This window comes from Dermacentor albipictus, chromosome 9 (assembly GCF_038994185.2).
Source record: "Dermacentor albipictus isolate Rhodes 1998 colony chromosome 9, USDA_Dalb.pri_finalv2, whole genome shotgun sequence".
NCBI classification, from domain to species: Eukaryota; Metazoa; Arthropoda; class Arachnida; order Ixodida; family Ixodidae; genus Dermacentor; species Dermacentor albipictus.
Genome location: NC_091829.1, coordinates 54,680,163 through 54,700,772, shown reverse-complemented (window position 1 = coordinate 54,700,772; position 20,610 = coordinate 54,680,163). Strand labels below are relative to the sequence as shown.

The 20,610-nt window shown below is 45.0% G+C and overlaps 1 protein-coding gene and 1 long non-coding RNA gene across 2 annotated transcripts in view; both read left to right on the top strand.

The window, feature by feature from the left end:
* LOC139049911 (thimet oligopeptidase-like) overlaps positions 1–11,487 on the top strand; it is a 53,998-nt gene extending 42,511 nt beyond the window's left edge. Inside the window, exons 13-15 of the mRNA XM_070525785.1 lie at positions 6,040–6,171; positions 9,595–9,711; positions 11,116–11,487. Coding sequence (XP_070381886.1) covers positions 6,040–6,171; positions 9,595–9,711; positions 11,116–11,205 — 339 coding nt within the window. The 3' untranslated portion in view covers positions 11,206–11,487. The remainder of the gene's footprint in view (positions 1–6,039; positions 6,172–9,594; positions 9,712–11,115) is intronic.
* Positions 11,488–19,201: 7,714 nt separating this feature from the next.
* Positions 19,202–20,610, top strand: part of LOC139049658 (uncharacterized) — a 42,044-nt gene continuing 40,635 nt past the window's right edge. Inside the window, exons 1-2 of the long non-coding RNA XR_011508478.1 lie at positions 19,202–19,384; positions 20,195–20,246. This is a non-coding gene — a long non-coding RNA (uncharacterized lncRNA). The remainder of the gene's footprint in view (positions 19,385–20,194; positions 20,247–20,610) is intronic.

Sequence of the window (20,610 nt, the reverse complement as noted above, 5' to 3'; positions counted from 1 at the left end):
AATGCAGAAGCAGGAAAGCGCATTCCAGAGGAGCGGCCGAGCAAACAAGTTTAAGGCAACAAGTTCACGTGCCAACAAGTTCGTGCGCCGCCGAGATTAGCAGGTGGGCATCCGACAATGGAGCATGAGCAGCCCTCCCCTTCTCCTCGTTAGAAGTGCATTGCCAGTCTGCGAGGCAAGACCACAGAGAGCCGCCAGGTGTGACACCGCGACACGGGCGCCTACCATTGGCTGAAAGTGGCGTCATCGGAGCGGACTCTCCCATTGGTCAAACATGACGTGACTTACAGTGCTCGAAGGGTTTATAAGAAGCCTTCCAGAGAGACCTGAGGATTCTGGAATATGCCCTGATCCCCTGATTCACCTCTCTCGAACTTCTTGCCGCGGGCCGCAGCGTCCGAGTTGCTGCCGGCCCGTAATGACTGTACGAATGTTACTTGTCGCTCACCCCCCTGTACATAATGTAGAATAAATCCTCCCAAGTTTGGGTTTTCATCCCGAAGTCCGTCCTCCAACCCCTACAGCCTACTGCCTTGCACAAGCCCAATGGCTTGCAACGCCGTGATTTGACGCATCACGCGCTGGAAAATAGGCCAGATTTACACCTTTTCTTGCCACCTCGAGTGCTTTCACCGAGTTTATTTATAATTTACCGATCATTTACGGCTCTGATTTCTTTATATATGAAAGAAGAGGGATCAATCTTCTTGAAACAGTCGAAAACATAAAACTGACTTTTTTAATGAAAATCGCCGTTTTTCGACCCGCGTCTCCCCTTAATTTATGTACCGACGAAGCGAATTGTTATCCGTTTGTATAATTAAATAACGCTGGATCGAGACATCGTGAGACAGAAGGTGCTTGAATTTTCCTTTTGTAGGCAATCTAAGCTGCGGTGTAGTAGCTTGAGAATACTTTAGCCATTCCAGTTGGCGCTGTAAAAAATGCTTTATGGTTTTAATTCGAAGTTGTAGTGAACTGATGGGTTTCGCGAACATAGCGTGCCTCGCCATACGGACAGTCGATTGCAACCGTTACGTGATCAGGGGTGTACCATATTGTCGATAAAGGCTACTGAGGGCCACTATGAAACATTTCATCACTTTCAATTGAGTGGCTCTCGATCTTAACAACGAAACTTTTCTCTCAGGTGATTGCTACTATGGTGTTTGTGAATTAACTATGTAAATACTCTACATGAGGCGCCGTCGTGTTAGCAGCCATGAGCAATTCGTTTGTTGGAGGCCTGTTTCAGAGGGGGATGAAAGTAGCAGCAAAGTTTTTCATAAGAAATGCGCGCCTAACTATTTTTTTACGTATTAATGAATGGCCATATTTGAATAGAACAACACACCAGAGTAATAGGAATCGTGATGACAGCTTCGCTGGGCAGTGTCTTTCTAACATCGGATAACATGTTGACGCCAATTACCAAATTTTTCTTCCACGTAAAATGCAATGCCTCTCATAGCTAAATACTAAAGGAATGTTAAGTGTTTAGCGAAGCATCATACACAACTTCGCGCGTTGAATTTGCAGATATTCTTTTTTTAGTCAAAATTTACCGATAGACACGGCGCATATATGCATTGCAAAACCTAGTAGACCCCTTTAACGCTACTTAGCTTGCGATATCCAAGCCGCAAAGTTTCTCGACTCGCACGCCTTTGAAGAGGAAACTGTGGTTAAGGTATGGCAGCTGAAAGAAGCCTACGTATTCTTCAATACGTACGGCTCGAGCCACCCATACCCCAAGCATACACGAAGGGAACGAGCGCGCGCGGCAGCCGAGCGAGCCGGAGCGAGCGGCGTCCTGGCCGTGACGTCACTCGCGAGAGGGCGCCACTCCTAATTCTCGGGGCTAATTGCATTGTACTGCTGGGCTCTAGGCCACGAGCTTGATCCTAGCCACAGCAACCGCATTCTGACGAGGGTGGAATGTGGAAACGCTTGTCCGTTGTACCTTGGGTGCACTTGGGCGCCGCATTTGTCAATTCGTGCTGTTAAGACGTGAAAAAACTGGCATATTTTTTGCTCATCAGCTAACGTTTATCACTGGGTGTTCACTGCCTTTTTCTTCTTCTTCTTTTCTTTCGTTTAAATATACTATCAGTCTTGGACCAGGATAGAGGCTGTACATTGAGAAAAAAAGATTGACACTGAAATTCGTGAGGGGAAATTAAGTTTAATGGGCTTACCGCTAAAGTCGCTGATAAGCAAGAAGTGGGAACAGAGGAGAGAGAGTAAAGAAAGGGAGCTGCACTACAGGAGCTCCTATCTAGGCACAGTAGAATCTCGGTGGCGCAATCACGCCTGATATGAACTTCAATATGATACACATTTTTCAGCATACGAAGTTCATTAGCTTACATTAGCTAACTTGCGAAATTTTAAATGTTGCGAACAGCTTTTTCATGCTAAGGGGGATGATACGAACAATAGAGCCACCACGTGATCCCAGGCAGAACCAGCGAGAAGCTGCAAATTCTTACGTTATCACGTTTGTCTGCTTCAGAGGCAACTAACGGATGCAGTTCACAAAACAGCGATGTCTGTTCATGGTGCAGGAACTTTGGATTCGTGAACTCTGTACTTCAACTCTTTGAGACTTACTGATTTTCGTCTATTTTTCAAAAATTATGAGGCTCTAATCAACAATCTGCTTCCTACAGTCGATAGACTTCAGCTTTCTCCTAAATGGAACAAATGTCATTCAATTTGGCTCAGAGGTTGTCTTGTGAGAGCCTTTCTGCGTTTTGCATCTATTTTAAGGGGAAAACCAGAGTTGGCACCAAGACAGTTCCAGTTTCCTAATAAAACGTGTAGCACAAGTACGAACGGCGGGCATTGACATTATTAACTATCACCGTTGGCTATCTACCATAACTGAAAAATTTTACGAACGCGTATGAATTTGCTCTCTTCTACATGGTATGGAAAATTTCCTTGGCGTAACAAAGTTCTTTTGTGTTGGCAGCCCCTCTAGCTTGCTTAAGGGGGGGAGTGAATATTCTGAGCTTCATTAGGACCCCCCGTTACCAAGTTTAATGAAACTGCACGGTGTTGTGTAGTTTCTTATGCCGATTCCGAATATGCAATTGTTTTTAAGATATGCCAATAAGTTAACCAAAATAATTAGCATAGTTTCTGGGAACAATGAAGCAAAAACTGCTCATCAATATCTTGCTTTAGGTACATAGCTCGATACTAGGAACCATAAGCTTCACAATGGTAGGAATAGTTTTTTTGGTATAACAATTATTAACAATTATACAGCACATCAAAGCTTTCTGTTCAAAATGGGTTCAAAGTGGCTGTTTAATGTATGGACAATAAAAAAAATATTAAAACTGAGATGCGAAAATCTGGTCCTAGTATTGTGTGCATTATTCATGTAGCTCAATACTGCAACAAAAATTACAATTCTAGGTACCCTGATTACCGCGAAATTGCTCCCGGAAGGATGCAAATATTCAAAAATTTATGTTTTAGGAAAATGCAAAAAAAAGGAAAAACGGACAAGCTCATTTTTGTTCAAACATAACAAAAATTATTCATCTATCTACATATCTAAATGGTCAATAGCCACCAGAGATGTAATCAGTCCGTCTACAGCTATCAAAACTGATATTTTTGAAGGCTTGTCGCAGATTTTCTGCAGATGCACGCTTGCGGGCTGATGCTGCTGCTTGCCGGTTATCTCTCTCGGCCATTCTCATGCTGTTCGGTAGCTCCGGGTTCAAATGAAGCTCCTGGAGTATGGCAGATGAAGCTCTCTCGTTCCATGAATTAAATTTCATTACTGGCTCAGCCACAGCAGCTCCAACAGCAAAAAGCGAGGCATGCTGTTCCTTACGTGCCAATGCCCAAATCATGGAAAGCAAGCATTCATTATTGTTTTGGGTCATGCTGCGCTGGCATCTTCGAAACGATTTTTATTCTGAGAGGCGTTCTAACACTGGTAGAAGGGCATGACAAACATGGATAGGCAAATTATATCGATGCTTTGAGATGGGCTCATTTTCTGCTTGCGCAGCATTCTGATGGGACCAAGAGTCTGGACCAGATGGGCAAAGGCTGTGGTTTGAAACCTTGTCGTTTGACGTGATGTGATGGTATGGTGCCATCACAGCCCTCTGCATGGCCTTCACATCCCCTTTGTTGGATTTTAATGCCCATCCATAGTAGGCACTGAGTTTGGTGATCAGGTCACCCGTCAATTTCCCTTTGCCGCCAAGTGTTTCAGAAGCAGAGCACTTGTGTTTGGCAACGAGAGTGCGCAAAGCATTCCCCATCCTTTTTTGGACGCGATTCACGCAATCTTCCTTCTCGATTGGCACAAAGCCATACACTTTGGCTTGTCTGAGAGCAAGAAATGCGCGACTATCACCATCTGAGAGGACTGTGGTGTACCTTAGTTTATGCAGCTGAAGTGACCTCTGGAACAGTATAAGCGCCGCTTCAACTCCCATCTTCCCTGCTTTTTTTTCTGTGTTATTTTGGCACATATGGCTTGCCTTCCAATCTTGGTAGTCCGGGTCACCAGGTTTCTGGCCGCGCACACACCCAGCACAGAAGTTGCTCAGGACAACGTAGTCGAACACAAGTCCGGAGAACAGTCCGATGACCATCCCGACGCCGATGTGTGGTGAATGGCCACGCGTCATCCATGAGCCATCGTAGGATACCACTATATTCCCAGAGTTCGCAAGTTTCAAGTCATTAGACAATGATTTCACTGATATCGCACACACGCCCATCAGCTTTTGTGCAGCAGATGACGATGCTGGCGCCAGCTTCTGATTGAGGTAGCCTTGCCACGTTTTGTTATGAAGGCCATGGTGCGAGATATTCATTGCAGCAAAAACTTAGTTCATTGCTGTTTGTTGATTTCCAGTGCTAATCATCGCATGAGTGTTAAGAGTGCTCACTACGAAAGGGTTGACCATTTTGCTGTTTCTCACGCGCGGTGAGCTCCACTCGGAAGCAAATGGCGAGAAGCTTGATGGCAAGGCCGTACTCTCTCTCCTCTGATTCAAAAGTCACGGAGCTGCCACAGAGACTGCACTTTAGCCGAGAGACCAAAGCGCTTATTGCTTCCACACTGATAAGATAAAAGCATGACTCCATCTCCGCCGGCCTGTCCGCACCGTCGTTGACACTCGTACACGTCCAATTTCCACTTCTTTGCCGAAATTCCCGCCAGTTGTTCGAGGTTTTCCCCTGCTTGCTCCTGCCATTGGAGCAATTCTGCTGGCTGCACCATCTTTGTGTCGTGCCGAGCGATGCTCCTGCGATCACTATCAGCCGGCGACGTCGTTAGGCCTAGCTTGCTTGAAACCACCAGCGGGTGTTTGTCGCTGTGTTTTTCGGCAAGGTCGGAGCACTTTTCGAAGTTGTAGCAAGCTCGCTTTCTTTTCTTGCCAAACTTGTTTCAAGTGGCAAACTTCCAACATCACTACACACTACGCTAGCGGCTTGCAAAATGGCGTCGCGGTTCACTTTTCAAGCGCATCTGCATGCTGTAGCGGACGACGCCAGCCACCTAAGCCAAACGCAGGACTTTATTTAGTCACATGCATGGAATTGGCGAATGGGGTCTCACGCTAAGACTTTTTTTCGGTGTGGTATTTCTAAAAAACAAATAGGGGGGGGGGGGGCGAACGAAAATGTGGTGGTAAATTGAAGAAGAGAAGTAGTTCTTTCCAACGCGACCAAGATGGCCGTGACAGCATACGTCGTTCAGCAGCGGCGTGGCATGAAAAAAGCCCCCTTCTTATGCTTCTTTCTGTCAAAATATAGCGCGTGGCGGTTACATAAATTGATATTGCGGCTAAAATATTGATCCATGATGCGGGAAACTTGGTCCGAGGATACGTTAGTGTTTGTATATTATGAAAATACCACTTTTAAGAAACCCATATTCTCGCGATTTTTTAGTCTCTAAGACCCGTGTCCCCCTGTGCTTAATAGTGAATGAACCCTGAGCTGTTTGCCTAACCGTGAGTTTTTTGGATGTTTTTTTTTTTTCTGTCCCAGGCAGAAACGGCCAAGCTGTTTGGAGAAATCCAGGACAAGCTGCTCGGGTACAAGCCACAGGATGGGACCAACTTTGCTGGCAACTTCGTTCACTTGATGAACGGCTATGAGTCTCGCTACTACGGCTACTTGGTGCGTACAAGTGGGCCATATAATTTTACAGCAGTGATTGCGGAGAGCGCATCAACCAAGTTTTTCAATGTCTTGCAAATTTCATCAAGTACATCATACATCATAAATTGGCTGTTCTCGGGATACTTTCAGGGTCACTTCTTCATACTTGAGCATAGGGATCCATCATTCGATGTCAAAATATATGTTTGCATTCAAATATAGATTTCTTTTGGGTCCTCCATCCTGCAATGAGGAGTAGACGAGAGTAATTATATCCGAGAAAATTAGATATTAGTTACAATGTGCCAATGTTGTGATGTCTGCGTATGGTCTGTTGCTTAGCGCAAGTCCACCATTTAGATTCCCCAACCCTGGCAGGACATCTTGATAGGGACGAAACGATGAACAAGTGCATAGACTTGTGCAGTTAGCTCATAACCGATGTTTGCAGTAAAGCCAGCACCAAAAATTCAGATGAGGGCAAAGTGCAAAAGTCTTTGTGGAATTAGGTGCTCATTCAAAAACTCCTGGTTGTCAAAACTAATCTGGAGCACCCTTACAGCAGCATCCCTCAAGCTCTGTGTTGCTATGGTGATTTAAGGGTCCCCCGCCATGTCTGTCCATAAGAAACAGACAAGCACAGCACATTATGCGCTATTGACGATTGTGTCTGCAAAGTATTACAGTGCTGCACGCCACAGAAACAGTTGAATTTTCAGACCAGACGCCAGGTGTCCTCCCCTCAAAGAAGTGTCACTCCAAACCAGAGAGTCAAGGTAACATGCACAAGTGCCGTGATGTAAAGCACAGTCCTAGCAATGTCGCTCTCCACAACAGGTTTCGGTACATTGTTTGATAGGGAACGTGCAACAACATCACTTGTGCACACACCGCCACCGGAAATGCGCTGTGCAGCAAATAGGAAGCGGGTGGGGGGAAAAAAAGGAGGTAGGGCTTTTCACATGAACCTGATGCAGTCCCTCAGCTCTGGTATGGGAAACGGCGGGGAAGGAACGTCACATGCGGAGGCTAAAGCCCCTGAATGAAATAAAGGTAGCACCGTCTCCTCCCTCTTCCTCCTGCACGGGCATTCTCTCTCTCTTCTGTCCACCGTGGCTCCCCCCATACGCAGTGCTGAACTAGCAGACGGTCTATGAATCAACCGCAGTCACTACGTATCGCTCGCGCTTTTGAGGGGCCGTGTTTTGATTGGAATTTTTTTTACGTTATATTATGACTCGCAATCGAAACATCATGAAAGGGCATCCGAGTGTGGTTGCGCTTAGTTGGCTCTGCTATTAGTGCGAGACACTCACCCATGCTGCATGCGACCTTGACGTTGGTTGATTTACCGCCGTCGCTATCACGCTTCAGCAGCTTCATTCCCTTGTCGGCCAGTGGCCAATGCACACAGTGAGCCTTTAAAATTAAGACTAGGCTGTGAGAGTGAATGGTTGACTAGCAGTAGGTGCGTAGTTGCCTTAGAGTTTTCACTAACTGGGGGGGGAGCTACTGATCAATCAGCGGAAGCGGTCCATCGATAATGAGACGCAAGTTGCTTTGCTCGCTTGTAGGGTACCTTACATAAATCCACACATTTTCTTTTTCTTTTTGTGAACTTGAGAAGCGCGGCAGCAGTCATCTCACAGGTGTGTGCAAGGCTGCTACTGTGGATCATATCGCCGCTTGTGTGTGTTGCGTGCGGGTGCGAGAAATTCTGCGCTGCGTATTTTGCGCACTATCTTGTCAAAATTCATGCAGAGTAAAAACGAGGAGTTAACCTCCAAGTTTGTCCTGGCCACTGACAAAGCGGACAATAGCAACAGGAACTTTGATCTCTGTCGACCACCGAGTTGAGTTTCTCTTGAAGGAGCGAAGTCGCCCCAATAAGTTCATCTTTCTGCAGGTTGGCACCCCTTGTTTTACCTATGTACCATCACTGCTTTAAAACGTATCGGGATACACTCAAAGGTGCTGTTTGCATACATTTAGGTGAAACAAAGACAGTGCCATGAAATATATGACTGAGTTGACAAAAAGCATGAGTGTTTGGAGACAACTTCATTGAAGTTGGGCACGAAAGTTGAACATAAACGCAGCGCAAACATGCGGCACATAAGGGAGTGAAAAACTAACGAAGCCACTTACAGCAAGTGGCAGCATATGAGATTAGTGACGAGTGAAGGATCACTCGGTTTCCTCACAGATCCAGGACCATTGCATTGGGCTGAACTCAGCCTGGCTGATTCTTTGAAACCACACCTTCCTTTGCGCTGTGTCTCGTTTGGCAGATGGAATCTGGAACAGTCACTTGCCGTCAGGTTCACGTGTGCTGCATCCAAAGGCGCAGCAACACGGCGTCACGAACACGGAATTAAACTGAAAAAGCACAAAGGAGGTGCGAAACAGGTGCCTGCATATACCTCTCGCAATGTTTGGCACTGCGATGTCGGCAGAAGCAAAATACAAAGCAAGAAAAAAGCTTGCGAGAGTATGTGATGGTGTTCGGCTAGTGAGAGGGTATGACAGCAGCATTCTTTAAAAGATCGTGCTACTTTTATTTCATTTAAGAGCTTTAGCGGACACTACTCGAGGCAGAGGGAGAGAGTGTCTCTGTTGGCTGTTGCCCTTGCCTCCTGGCGGTAGGGCAACAGGTCCTTTAATCTCTTCTTTCTCCAATAATAACAGATCTGAAAAATTATTTCGATTAAACAATCGCTAGACTGCATTTTAAAACTTCCAGTGAATAACTAAAATTTGCAGTGGGGCCCTTTAATAAACGTTTTCAAGGAATTGCTAGTAAATTACCCTTCAGTAGTACCGAAAAGGGGACGCTTACTGTGAGAAGACGCTTGGTAAGCCATAAAAGTCGTAAAAACGAAAGACGGGTGGCAGTGCCACCTTGAGGTTCGCACAATAGCTCGCTCTAGTGTCACAAATTTTGACGGCATCTGCTACGACCTGGTTAATTGTTTATCGGTAAAAGTGGACTACGTTTATTCTGAAGGAGGTAAAGATTGAACTTGGCTAGCTTCACGAAGTTCTACTGAGCCGACTAAGCCCAAATACAGAAATATGCATTGAAATGTGCTTGGGTTTCAGCGTTAAAGTAAAAAAAAAAATTTTTTTTTTTAATAACGTTGAGCTTTTATTCTCTTCTGATAATCAACCTATTATCCACTTAAGTTAACAAATATGGAGAATTTTCAAGGAATACTTTGACAGTCTAGACTCATTTGGTGTTTCTCTTTTGTGTCACTTTAAACCAGATTGAATGGATGAATGAAGGAATTAATGAATGAATGAATCAATCAATCAGTCAGTCAATCTTGATGTCAATGGCCCTCTATCAACATTTGCTTTATCTCCTGTGTTTGTCCTTTTCTTTGCCCCTTCATTCGATGCTCATTGACGTGAACTGCTGGTTTACCATCACAACAGTGGAGTCAAGTGTACAGCATGGATCTGTTTGAAACACGCTTCAAGAAGGAGGGCATCCTGAACCCCAAGACCGGCATGGACTATCGGAAGCAGATTCTTGAGGCTGGCTCGACGAAGGTGAGGGGTCAACTGCCAATCGTAGCAGCTATAGCTGCCATTAGTCATTGGAAAGACCAGCTTCTTTGGAATACTAGTTCTTGGATTTGCTTCCTCAAGGAACGGGAAGTTTCCCAAATTGTATTTCATTAGGCTTTACTTTCTCGAATTCCTTAACTATTGAAATGCTTAGGGGAAGAATTACTGCACGAAAAACTTTTCCTTTATTGCTTTCTTTTCTGTCACTGGTTAAGGTGAACCTGCGTTTAAAAATGTTTGAAAGCAAAATAAGGAAAATGCAGATCGCCAAAATTAGACTAGTCGGCAAGCTTTAGGAAGAGAAAGTTGGAAGCCGACATGTTTGTTGCGTTCAGTTATGGACAAAAATATGTTGCACTAAGAGCTGAGTAAACATGTTCAAGAAAAAATTTGAAGCATTTTATATAAAGTATGCAAAAAATTTTGTGTAATATTTAACCCATTAAAGACTGATTTTTTCCTGCATTTCTAAAAAACTACCGTTCACAGATAGACATATCCTGCCATATAGTTTGTATAAAGCAAGTCTCAATCTTCTAAACACAAATTCTGCAACTGTGCCATCTACTTGTTTCATGATGAATGGAAATCCATAGTCTGGAAAATGGGACCATGTGGTTACGTGCAGACATAATGGGTTAATCCTGAACTATCCACAATTTCGGTACGTTCATAGCCCCGGTGTTGCTTTGTTATGCTAAATGTAACAGAGCAACACAGTTTGTACTTATTCAATCAAATGTCGAGAAATGGCTCTTAACCTTTAGGTATTTCTATCTTGCTGACGTTTTTGTGCAGTCTGCAATACTGTCAGAGTGCTGGTGTCTAACTAGGTGCTTGTGCTGTTACGTGGTGAACAGAGATTATTCTATTCTGAAATTTACTCTATTCTAATACACTTCTTTCACTAAAATTCACAAGATATGATGTGCACGTTAGAATCTAGCATGAGACCAAAAGTGCAATAAATCATGTCCCTATCCCTCCCTCCCCCCTTCCCCAAGCTTGAATCACATCTTCTAACCTCCAACAGCAACAGTGAGTGATCTCCCGTGGCTATACGTAAAGTACAATTCGCCATTTCGCTCTCTTACCATGAAAATCTGGTAAGGAAACAACCCAGAGTTAAATTTTCAAATTTGTTGCTGTTGTATTTGTTGTTGCCCAGTTTAATTGCAGACATTGCATGTTATATTCCTGACCATGAAAAATATGGTGTGCATTAGAATCGAGGCTGGCATTATATTTCAGTAAATACAGTGACTGTGAAATTGTTTCAAAACTGCCAAAAATAGGATAGAACGTGAGCAGACAATGCGAGTGTCTCGTCTACTTGGACTTCATTACTCTTGGCCATCCCCTGACTTGTGTTTTTTTGCGATGCAGGATGCTGAAGAGCTCCTCAGGAACTTCCTGGGCCGGGAGCCCAGAATTGATGCCTTCCTTGTGAGCAAGGGTCTGGCGCCTCCAAGCTGATGACGGATCTAGTTAGCATCTGAGCTTGGTCGGAAACTTGCGTCTCGTGCTGTCCTTTGCTTTTTTTTTGCCATGAAGTGTATAAGTGCCGAGTGAACCTTCGACCTCATCAACAGCTTCGGATGGCACTTCAAGAGGAGGAAGCTGAGGTTATTTGTTTCTTCTTACGTGCCATGATGCGAAACGTACGTGTGACCGAGTTGTGACTTAAACTCAAGGGATGCCTCTGTTTTTTCTACTGAGACGTCTGCTCAAATAAAGGGCTTTACGCATTTTCTTATACACATCTTGTGCTGCTTGTGCAGCGTACATTGGACGAGCACTATTTTGAAAAGAATTGCTGAATCTCGCGAGAACGTTCATTGAACCTTTAGGCCTTACGCTCTGAGCCGGATTACTTGAAAAAGGTGGCCATTACTTGCACAAGGTACCGAAGTGAATAATTGGCGAAATAATAAAATTATTATGAAGACTTGGCATAAAGTACCCATAATGCACTTGGTAAGGCTTGTCAACAGGGTTTGCTCATTGTGCAAAATTGGCCACTGTCACTTATGCAGTTAAACCTTGATAGAATGAAATTGCCAATATTATGAAATATTGAACTTTTGTGTAACTTATTGTCCATAGAACACCATGTATTTTGAACCTCAATATGAAAATGTGTGTTTATACATAATTTCAACATAACAAAATTCGCATGAAAGATCTAATTCCAATATAACAAAGTGGTAGTTTAACCAACTTTGTTATATCAAGGTTTTACTGTATTAGCCCCGAGAACGAACACGAGCGGCGCTGCGAGCGCCGCTCGCGTGACGTCAGGGCACGGACTCGCGCCTGTCGTCTTCTACAGTTCAGGCGTTGTCCGGGCGCTATCTGCGGTGTTTTCGTTTGTTCACCCTCGTTCTCTCTGCTTGTATACTTATGGTGGTCGTCTCAAATATATTTTTACGACGCCTTCCTTTGCGAACATTTATTCAAAGAGCTAATTTCTTAGAGAACAATGCAGCTCTCGAAGGCAACGCTACAGTGCCAGCCGAAGCGACGCAGACCAGCCCATTGCGGGTTTTTCATACGCGCTTAGACAATCGCAAAAGCATAGCCTATAGGAATCCAGTTATGATACCACACCTGCCGCGCTGCAACAAGTATGTCACAAAGTTGGCTATATATGACTTCTACAGCAGTCACGTTGATTTTATTCCGCTAAAACAGGTTTGCTCACGACGAGTAGTTCATGGTATAATATTGAATTTTCGCATTTACTCACAGAAACGCTCGGCAGTAGCACGGGGACTTAACTAATACTGGAGCTTAGATTCTACACGCCTCACTTGCTTCTTTACCTGCTTGTCAACATTAGGCGGTTCTTCACGTGTTTATTTTTTTTAAGCGGCGGAAACGTGAAGTAAAGTTAATGAAGGCTTACAGCTATTTACAGAGTGCAATTAGGGATGTACCAATATATATTCCCTTTTCCGTGCTACACGTTCAACTCACCTCTTTAGGGAGCGTTTGTTAATGATTAATAATGTATGTTATGTTCCTCTTTTTTTGTCTATGTTACCTAGTGTATATCATTTATTTATTTCAATGTCGCAGTGTCTTTTGCATTGTTATTGTGGAAATATTTTACTGTTCTTTCATATATTGTATAACTGCAATGTTCTATGGCCACTACATAAATGTAATTTATATGGCGTTTGATGTGTTACCCCATGCAGCCATATTGTACCTAAGAGGGTGAGGTTACCTCAAGCCGCGTCTGTGCGGCTTTTTTCCCTCATCCACATCCATTTACCACTCCTCTGCACATGTGTGTGTGTAAATGGAAATTAATAAATCAAATCAAATCAAACTCACTTGAGAAATTTACTGGTGCTTGTTGCTTGAGGAATATACATGACGAATCTGTTTGGCGAACTGACACAGGCTGCTCGGCCCAATTTTTTTAGTGAAGCATGCCTGCTGGACCGCATAGCTGCAGCCAGAAAGACGTCGAAGCGTCAATGACTAGTAGTATGGGACATATTCAAGATATCCAAATTGCCCCGGTGGAGGGTCAGAAATCAAGTGAAAGTATATGCAAGGCTTGTGGTGCTTTCTTTATGAATGTTTGCGGCTGGATTGGAGCAAACTTAATTTAGCCTTAATTTATGTACCGACGAAGCGAATTGTTATCCGTTTGTATAATTAAATAACGCTGGATCGAGACATCGTGAGACAGAAGATGCTTGAATTTTCCTTTTGTAGGCAATCTAAGCTGCGGTGTAGTAGCTCGAGAATACTTTAGCCATTCCAGTTGGAGCTGTAAAAAATGCTTTATGGTTTTAATTCGAAGTTGTAGTGAACTGATGGGTTTCGCGAACATAGCGTGCCTCGCCATACGGACAGTCGATTGCTACCGTTACGTGATCAGGGGTGTGCCATATTGTCTATAAAGGCTACTGAGGGCCGCTATGAAACATTTCATCACTTTCAATTGAGTGGCTCTCGATCTTAACAACGAAACTTTTCTCTCAGGTGATTGCTACTATGGTGTTTGTGGATTAACTATGTGAATACTCTACATGACGAGCCGTCGTGTTAGCAGCCATGAGCAATTCGTTTTTTGGAGGCCTGTTTCAGAGGGGCATGAAAGTAGCAGCAAACTTTTTCATAAGAAATGCGCGCTTAACTATTTTTTTACGCAACAATGAATGGCCATATTTAATAGAACAACACACCAGAGTAATAGGAATCGTGATGACAGCTTCGCTGGGCAGTGTCTTTCTAACATCGGATAACATGTTGATGCCAATTACCAAATTTTTCTTCCACGTAAAATGCAATGCCTCTCATAGCTAAATACTAAAGGAATGTTAAGTGTTTATCGAAGCATCATACACAACTTCGCGCGTTGAATTTGCAGATATTCGTTTTTTAGTCAAAATTTACCGATAGACACGGCGCATATATGCATTGCAAAACCTTGTAGACCCCTTTAACGCTACTTAGCTTGCGATATCCAAGCCGCAAAATTTCTCGACTCACACGCGTTTGAAGAGGAAACTGTGGTTAAGGTATGGCAGCTGAAAGAAGCCGACGTATTCTTCAATACGTACGGCTCGAGCCACCCATACCCCAAACATACACGAAGGGAACGAGCGCGCGCGGCAGCCGAGCGAGCCGGAGCGAGCGGCGTCCTGGCCGTGACGTCACTCGCGAGAGGGCGCCACTCCTAATTCTCGGGGCTAATATAGTGTTGGTATATCAAGGTTTTACTGTATATATAGTTTATATTTAGTTTGAGTCACAGTACGTTCAAATATAGAGTGCCCAGTCAAGGTGGCAGGTCTTGCATAGAGTAAGCTTCAGAGTCAAGCGACTCCAATTGGAGATAAACAACACAGTCTTCGTCTTCCTCAAGATATTTTCTGTGAGAATTATATTTTGCAAGTGATCATATAGCGTGTAGAATGTTTTATCTGTATGATGTGTTGAACAGTGTAAAGCCTTCTATATATATATATATTTTTCTTTGAACATAACCGTTTTGGAAATCGCCTGCTGCAGATTTCTTAATTGTGCTGTATAAGCTGGACTTCTTGAACATGCGGACATTGCATGTACGAGAAATCAAATTGGCTAAATAACAAAATTAGGATGGTTAATTTTAACCAATCGCATTAGGCGCCATCGCATTTTAGTAATTACACATGTGCTGGCCAGTTTGCAAAGCGCATCCACTGAGAAGGAATGCGATGCGCGACGAGAAATGCATTTGCGCGTTCCAGTCAAGTTCGTCCTCCGCTGCTCTCCGCGCCCCCACTCCATTTACTACGAGCGACACGCCGTGTTAGCCGTCGTACAACGTACGTAAAAAACGTTGCGTTGCAGCGACGGCGTCGAATTATATTGACTCCGTTTCATCCGCCTTGAGCGTCCTTGCTGCAATCGGAGGGCAGTTATTTTCTCTCGCGACCGAAAAGGCGCACGTGAAAAATGGCGCGCACGAACCATGACCCTATTTAACTGCGCAGTCGTTGAATTGCCTCTCGAGATCTGCGTCGTGCCTCGCCAAATCGCCGCGTGTGATCCGCGGGCCGCGTTGCCACTGCGGCGCAATTTGCTCTCCGTAGCCGACCAAGCCCCGTCAAGTGGTTTATTGATTTCATTCTTCGCGCCGACTCGCGCCGCCTCTAACCCACTTTCCACCCGCGCGCTAGGGGAGCCATTACCGGGTATTCGTGGTCAAGGCCGGCCAGGCCAGACGCGTCCGTCTGGAGCCGCAACGCCGATCTAGCACGCTGTGAGACGCACGATAAGCCCGTTGCCATAACAAATTGCACCCAACCCCGCCATAAAAAGGCGTTAGCCGACTGTCGTGCCACCTGTTGAATAAATGGCAAACTAAAATCTGCTACATTGTGCAACGCTTGTGATACGTCTGTCTTATTTTTCACCTTCAGATGGCGCGAACATCTGCTTAATGTTTAAAAAGGGGCTCATTTGCTGTTCGACTGGGAAGCGCAATTTTGCCGCTATTAGGTGACTATGGGCTACGTTCGCTCGCACGGATAGGAGAAACTGTTCTGTGGAGAAACATAAGAGAAACGCTGAAACGCGGCGAAGGTCTTCTGTTTCTGTGCAAAGGCTGAAGTGAGCCTGCGGCGTCGCTTCATGGGCATCTTGCCCGAACAGTGTAGCAGTGACGCCGGCGGCTTAACTGGCGAGATTTGGCTGTCAAAGGGAAAGCAAGGCGAAAATTAACGCGTGATTCGGTGCCAACCATTTGTGCCGCGCATCGAGCAGACGAAGTCTCTCTCTCTCTTTGTTTTGTGTTGTTTTTTTATCTCGTCGGCTTCTGCAACGAGACAGAATAGGTCTCCTGCCTGAGTAGGTCTACTGTTCGCAGCGCCGCACAACTTCCGTCTTTCAGGTTCTTTTTTTTTTTTTCAGATTGTTACGATGTGTGATAACATTGTAATCTTTTGGATCGCCCCGAATGGCGTTCCTCCGATGTCAAGATCGCTCGATCGGGTGTTTGATGTGACGACGTTTAGATAAAGCGAGACAGACACCGACCTGGCGAGAAAGGAAAAAAAGAAGCGATGTGTCTACTTTATGCGGAAGCCGTGGATGCAGAGCCGAAACGTTAAATACTTGATTTTCACCTTCGTCGGCGTGCGCCTAGTGTGGTTCATCGTGAGGCTTACCGACCAGACGAGATTTCTTCAGACTCTCTACTTAGTGGTAATGTTTCCGCAAGCATCCAGACATCTTAACAACTACTATTCGTAACTTAAATGATATATTGATTCGCCATGACATTTCTAGAACTAGGAAGAAAACACATGTTGCGAGACCAGAATTTCCGCCGGTCATATATACGTGTCTATGCAAACCCCAACAAATATACCGCTGCAACTTCACTGAGCTAATGCAGCAGAAATACAACGCTCCGCACACTCGTGGTTTGTAGAGAGTACTTGCACCGCCACTTAATCGAAACGTACTTGTTCGTCTTGATAGAATGACCGACTTGTATACAACGTTGGAAAAGAAACGAAAAAAAAAATTTCCGCAGTGAGGGAGAGGCAGCAATGCTTACCAACTAACTGTAACGCCCACTGTATGCCCACTGTAACGAATATCATCGTCACGCGCGAGATTAACCACACGCTAAAAAGGCGAAAAGAGCAAAAATAAATTGTGCTGATCCCCCACACCGCGGGGATCATTGTGGTGCGAAGCATTTGGCTGTAAATAACTATCCAGCATCCTTTGGAGTTCCTAGAAGGCTCACCAGACGGATAAACGTGTTTGTGTAAGGTAAAATATAAGGCGCGCGCGCGCGCGTGTGTGTGTTGCGTGTGTGTTGCGTGTGTGTGTTGTGTGTGTATGAGTGTGTTGCGCGTGTGTGTGTGTGTGCGCGCGCGCGCGCGCGACAGCAACAAGACGACGATAGTATGACGATGATGAATCCAACAACATTTTGTTGTTGTTCGTCTGCAAACAAACCAAGGAAGTTGTAAAAAAAAAAAACACTTCTGCTGGAGTGGTTATGACGTTCCAAAATTGAAGCTGGAGCACCGCCATATTAGCATGACCGGCCGCGCTGGCGCCGTGGGTTGAGCTCGAGGTGGCGAGTTCGATCCTGACCGCTGCGGCCGCATTCCGATGGGGCCGGAATTTAAAAAAAAAATAAAAAAAAATGAAATAACGCTCGTGTACCGTCCATTGGGTGGACATTGACGAATTCAAGGTGGTCTAAAGTGCGTTTGGCGTCCTCCTCACTACGGCGTGCGCTTGATATCGAACCGTGTATTCACGTAAAGCCTCGGGGTCTACGTAGATTTAATAATAATAGAAAAAGATTAGTGCCGATATAGTGGTATATGGGAGAGAAACGCGTTAACATTACGTCGCACCCCTTCGACTTCCCGGATCCATGATTTAGACCCCGTTCGCCACGTTGCAAGTGGTTGTTCAGGCGCACGCTCGACGTGTCCCGCCTCTTCGTCGAACGAAGTGCAACTAACAGTGGTAATGCTAACGCAAAAAAAAAGAAACATTCGTTTTTAGTGGAGGAAAAGGGAGCGATTTCCTTGCACACCCCACGAATGTAAGACGGCTGATTTTACAGATCCTGGTTGACGTGCAACCATGCGTATCCTGGTGCCGGTGCTTTTAGGATGAAGCCTGGTGGGCACCATGCATAAGTTTTATGCGAGAACAAGCCATCACTATATTCAGCCATAGGAAACGAACATCAACCTTTAATTTTCAAATTAGCCTTCTATTCACAGGCCAGCGCTGGCTTTATCTTTACCGGTAGAAAGCTGACTTAGCTGCTTCTTTGTCTTATCTAATGACTCAACACCTTTTATTTCGAACATTAACAACACCTTAAGGAGGATTCCGTATAGCAGCTCGGATCTTCGCCTGCTGGTGCAACAGGTATAATGTATAATTGCAACGCAATTTTCTGGACCGCGGTGCACTAAGCAATCTTCTCTGGAAAGCAGGCCATCCTGCCAGGAGATTCTGCTCGGTGTATTCGATTAGGGATCCTGCGCGGGTAAAACTCCATAAAACACTTCCATGCGAGCGGTTGCTGCCACTCCAGCGACATTTCTTAAGGGCCTCCTTGAGAGGAAACGTTACAACCTGTTCCTTTGGATCTTGGGCCGATCACGAGGGTGGTACAATGTGGCACAGAGTCCCTTCGCAGTGTCATGTGCTCCGAAGGAATAGACTGGACAGCCTAGAGTGAATGGGGGGGACACGGGTCAATAGGGACGTTTAGCGTGTCCGGTATCCGGGAAAGCGCGGGCGGCATTCCGGTTTAGCGGGGGCGTAAAGGTGAGCGGCCCGATCGGTGGCGCCAGCTGGTGGCGCAAAGCTCAACCACACAACCACAGAGCTAATTACTGTATTCTGCTTAGCTGCTGGGGTAAATATTCGACAGTGGCGTAATCGTGTTCACAATTACGCCGCTGCCAAAAATTTGCACGAGTGGTGAAGCAGGATATGGTGAGTTACTGCAGTTTTAGCTACGCGTTTGTCTGGTTGAGCTCTACAACACCAGGCGGCTTCACCGCTCCCGTTTACCGGATTACCGTACAAGCTAAACGTCTCTAATTTTGTAATCAGAGAAGTTGCCGTCTTGCTTCGGAAAAGCTGAACGGATAGTTGCGTTGACAGGACGTATGAAACCACTTGCAGCGTAATCAGCACCACAAACAGGGCGCGGAAACCGATTCTTCATAGATTTTCTGGGCACATTTCGAAGCGGGCGCGTTCGCCGGTTCAAATCTGGCGCCACATCGATAGCACGCTGCGACTTGCAGCCCGCTAGAGGCGGAGAGGGGCGGGGGGCGATTCAAAATGTACATAAAGAGCGAATAAAAAAATAAAATGTATGCTGTTCAAAAACATAGCCGTGCATTTTTAAAAGCGAGCATATGTGAACATAAGAAAAGATTAGCTTTGTTTAAGCGAGCGGAGCGCCAGCAGCGATAGTGGCGCCACATGCAACAGTGCCGCTTCGCGCTCTTTTTGGCCGATTTTGAAACTTTTGGCAGCGGTGGCGACGGTTCGTTCGTTCCTGTTCGCCTGCTTTAAGTGATACCAGTTTTCCAGGGGAGAACTACAGATCGTGCTTGCAAGAGCAAAGCTTAATTTCGGTTCGGTAAGTGATTTTATTATATGATTGAAGGGTTCCTGTAGAAGAATCGACATTGGGCAAGTTACCGTAATCTTGAAGGGGCATCGCAAGACGACAAAGACAGAAGGCAGGAAACACGCTGTCCGCGCGGTCTTGTGAGTTTACTTGCCTTCTGTCTTTGTACTCTTGATCTGCCCCTTCAATATGAAGGGTTCTTACTCTGCTGGAAACCATGTTGCACAATTTGAACGGCACTAACGTCAGTTAAGTTTTGGAGTGTCGCGTTCATGCTGCCATTGACGGAGCCAGTTTCAGATTGCAAGTTTCTTTTTTTTTTTTAGTTTTGTCATTTGTTGGGCGTGTTGGTAAACGGACTTGGAAAGCATATTTAGCGCCAGCGAATAAGGTATTGTTAGCAGCATCTTTTTTTCTACCCTTTTGCAACTGAAATATGGTACTGGCTTTCGGGCTTTCACCTTTCTCAATGCAAGAGGAAGGCCTTGGATGAAGATATTCATAGCTGCGATTGAATGTGATCTTGAAGAATTAATTGGCTGCAGAGGGAAAACAATGAAGCAAATTTAAGACAAGAAACAAAGCTAAAACAAGGTGCATTTTGTTTGTTGAATAGTGAGCTATCACATTTAAACTGTTTCGTTGATATAAACCAGTGCAGCTGAAAGCTGTCAATAGCGAATGTGCTATTATTTTGCTATTCTAACTTAAGTATTTGTTTGTGCTACACGCATCAGCTGATAAATGTTGTCCGAATTTCAGAGGCTGCTAGGAATGAAACAACGTGAGCTAATATGATGTCACACTCTATCAACACAGTGGCAGGCCGGCTGACGAAATTGCTACTTGAGCGTCATCTGCAACTAAAAAGGTAAATGTGATTCATTCTATAACCTTATTACATCGAATTCTTGCTATGTTTCCTGGCGTATATGAAGGTTAGCCATGCTTGAATTTATTGGTGGAGAACCTCTAGTTTTTAAAGATTTAGTTATAAATGTAAGTCTCCCCGCAAGGGCGTCTGCGTCGGTAGGCGTTTGGTGTGTTACGACACCACGTACCCGAGCACACGAGGGTTGGACCCTTAGCCTTGTCCGGAGAAAAGGGGATCCTGGGTGTTGAGCCGATGCTTAGTGCTTGGATTTTTATGGCCCCTCGGCAGATGCAACAAACCCCTTTGGCCTAGACGTAGACTGCACCCCCGGCAGCTACAGAAACGCTTTTATTCTTGAAAT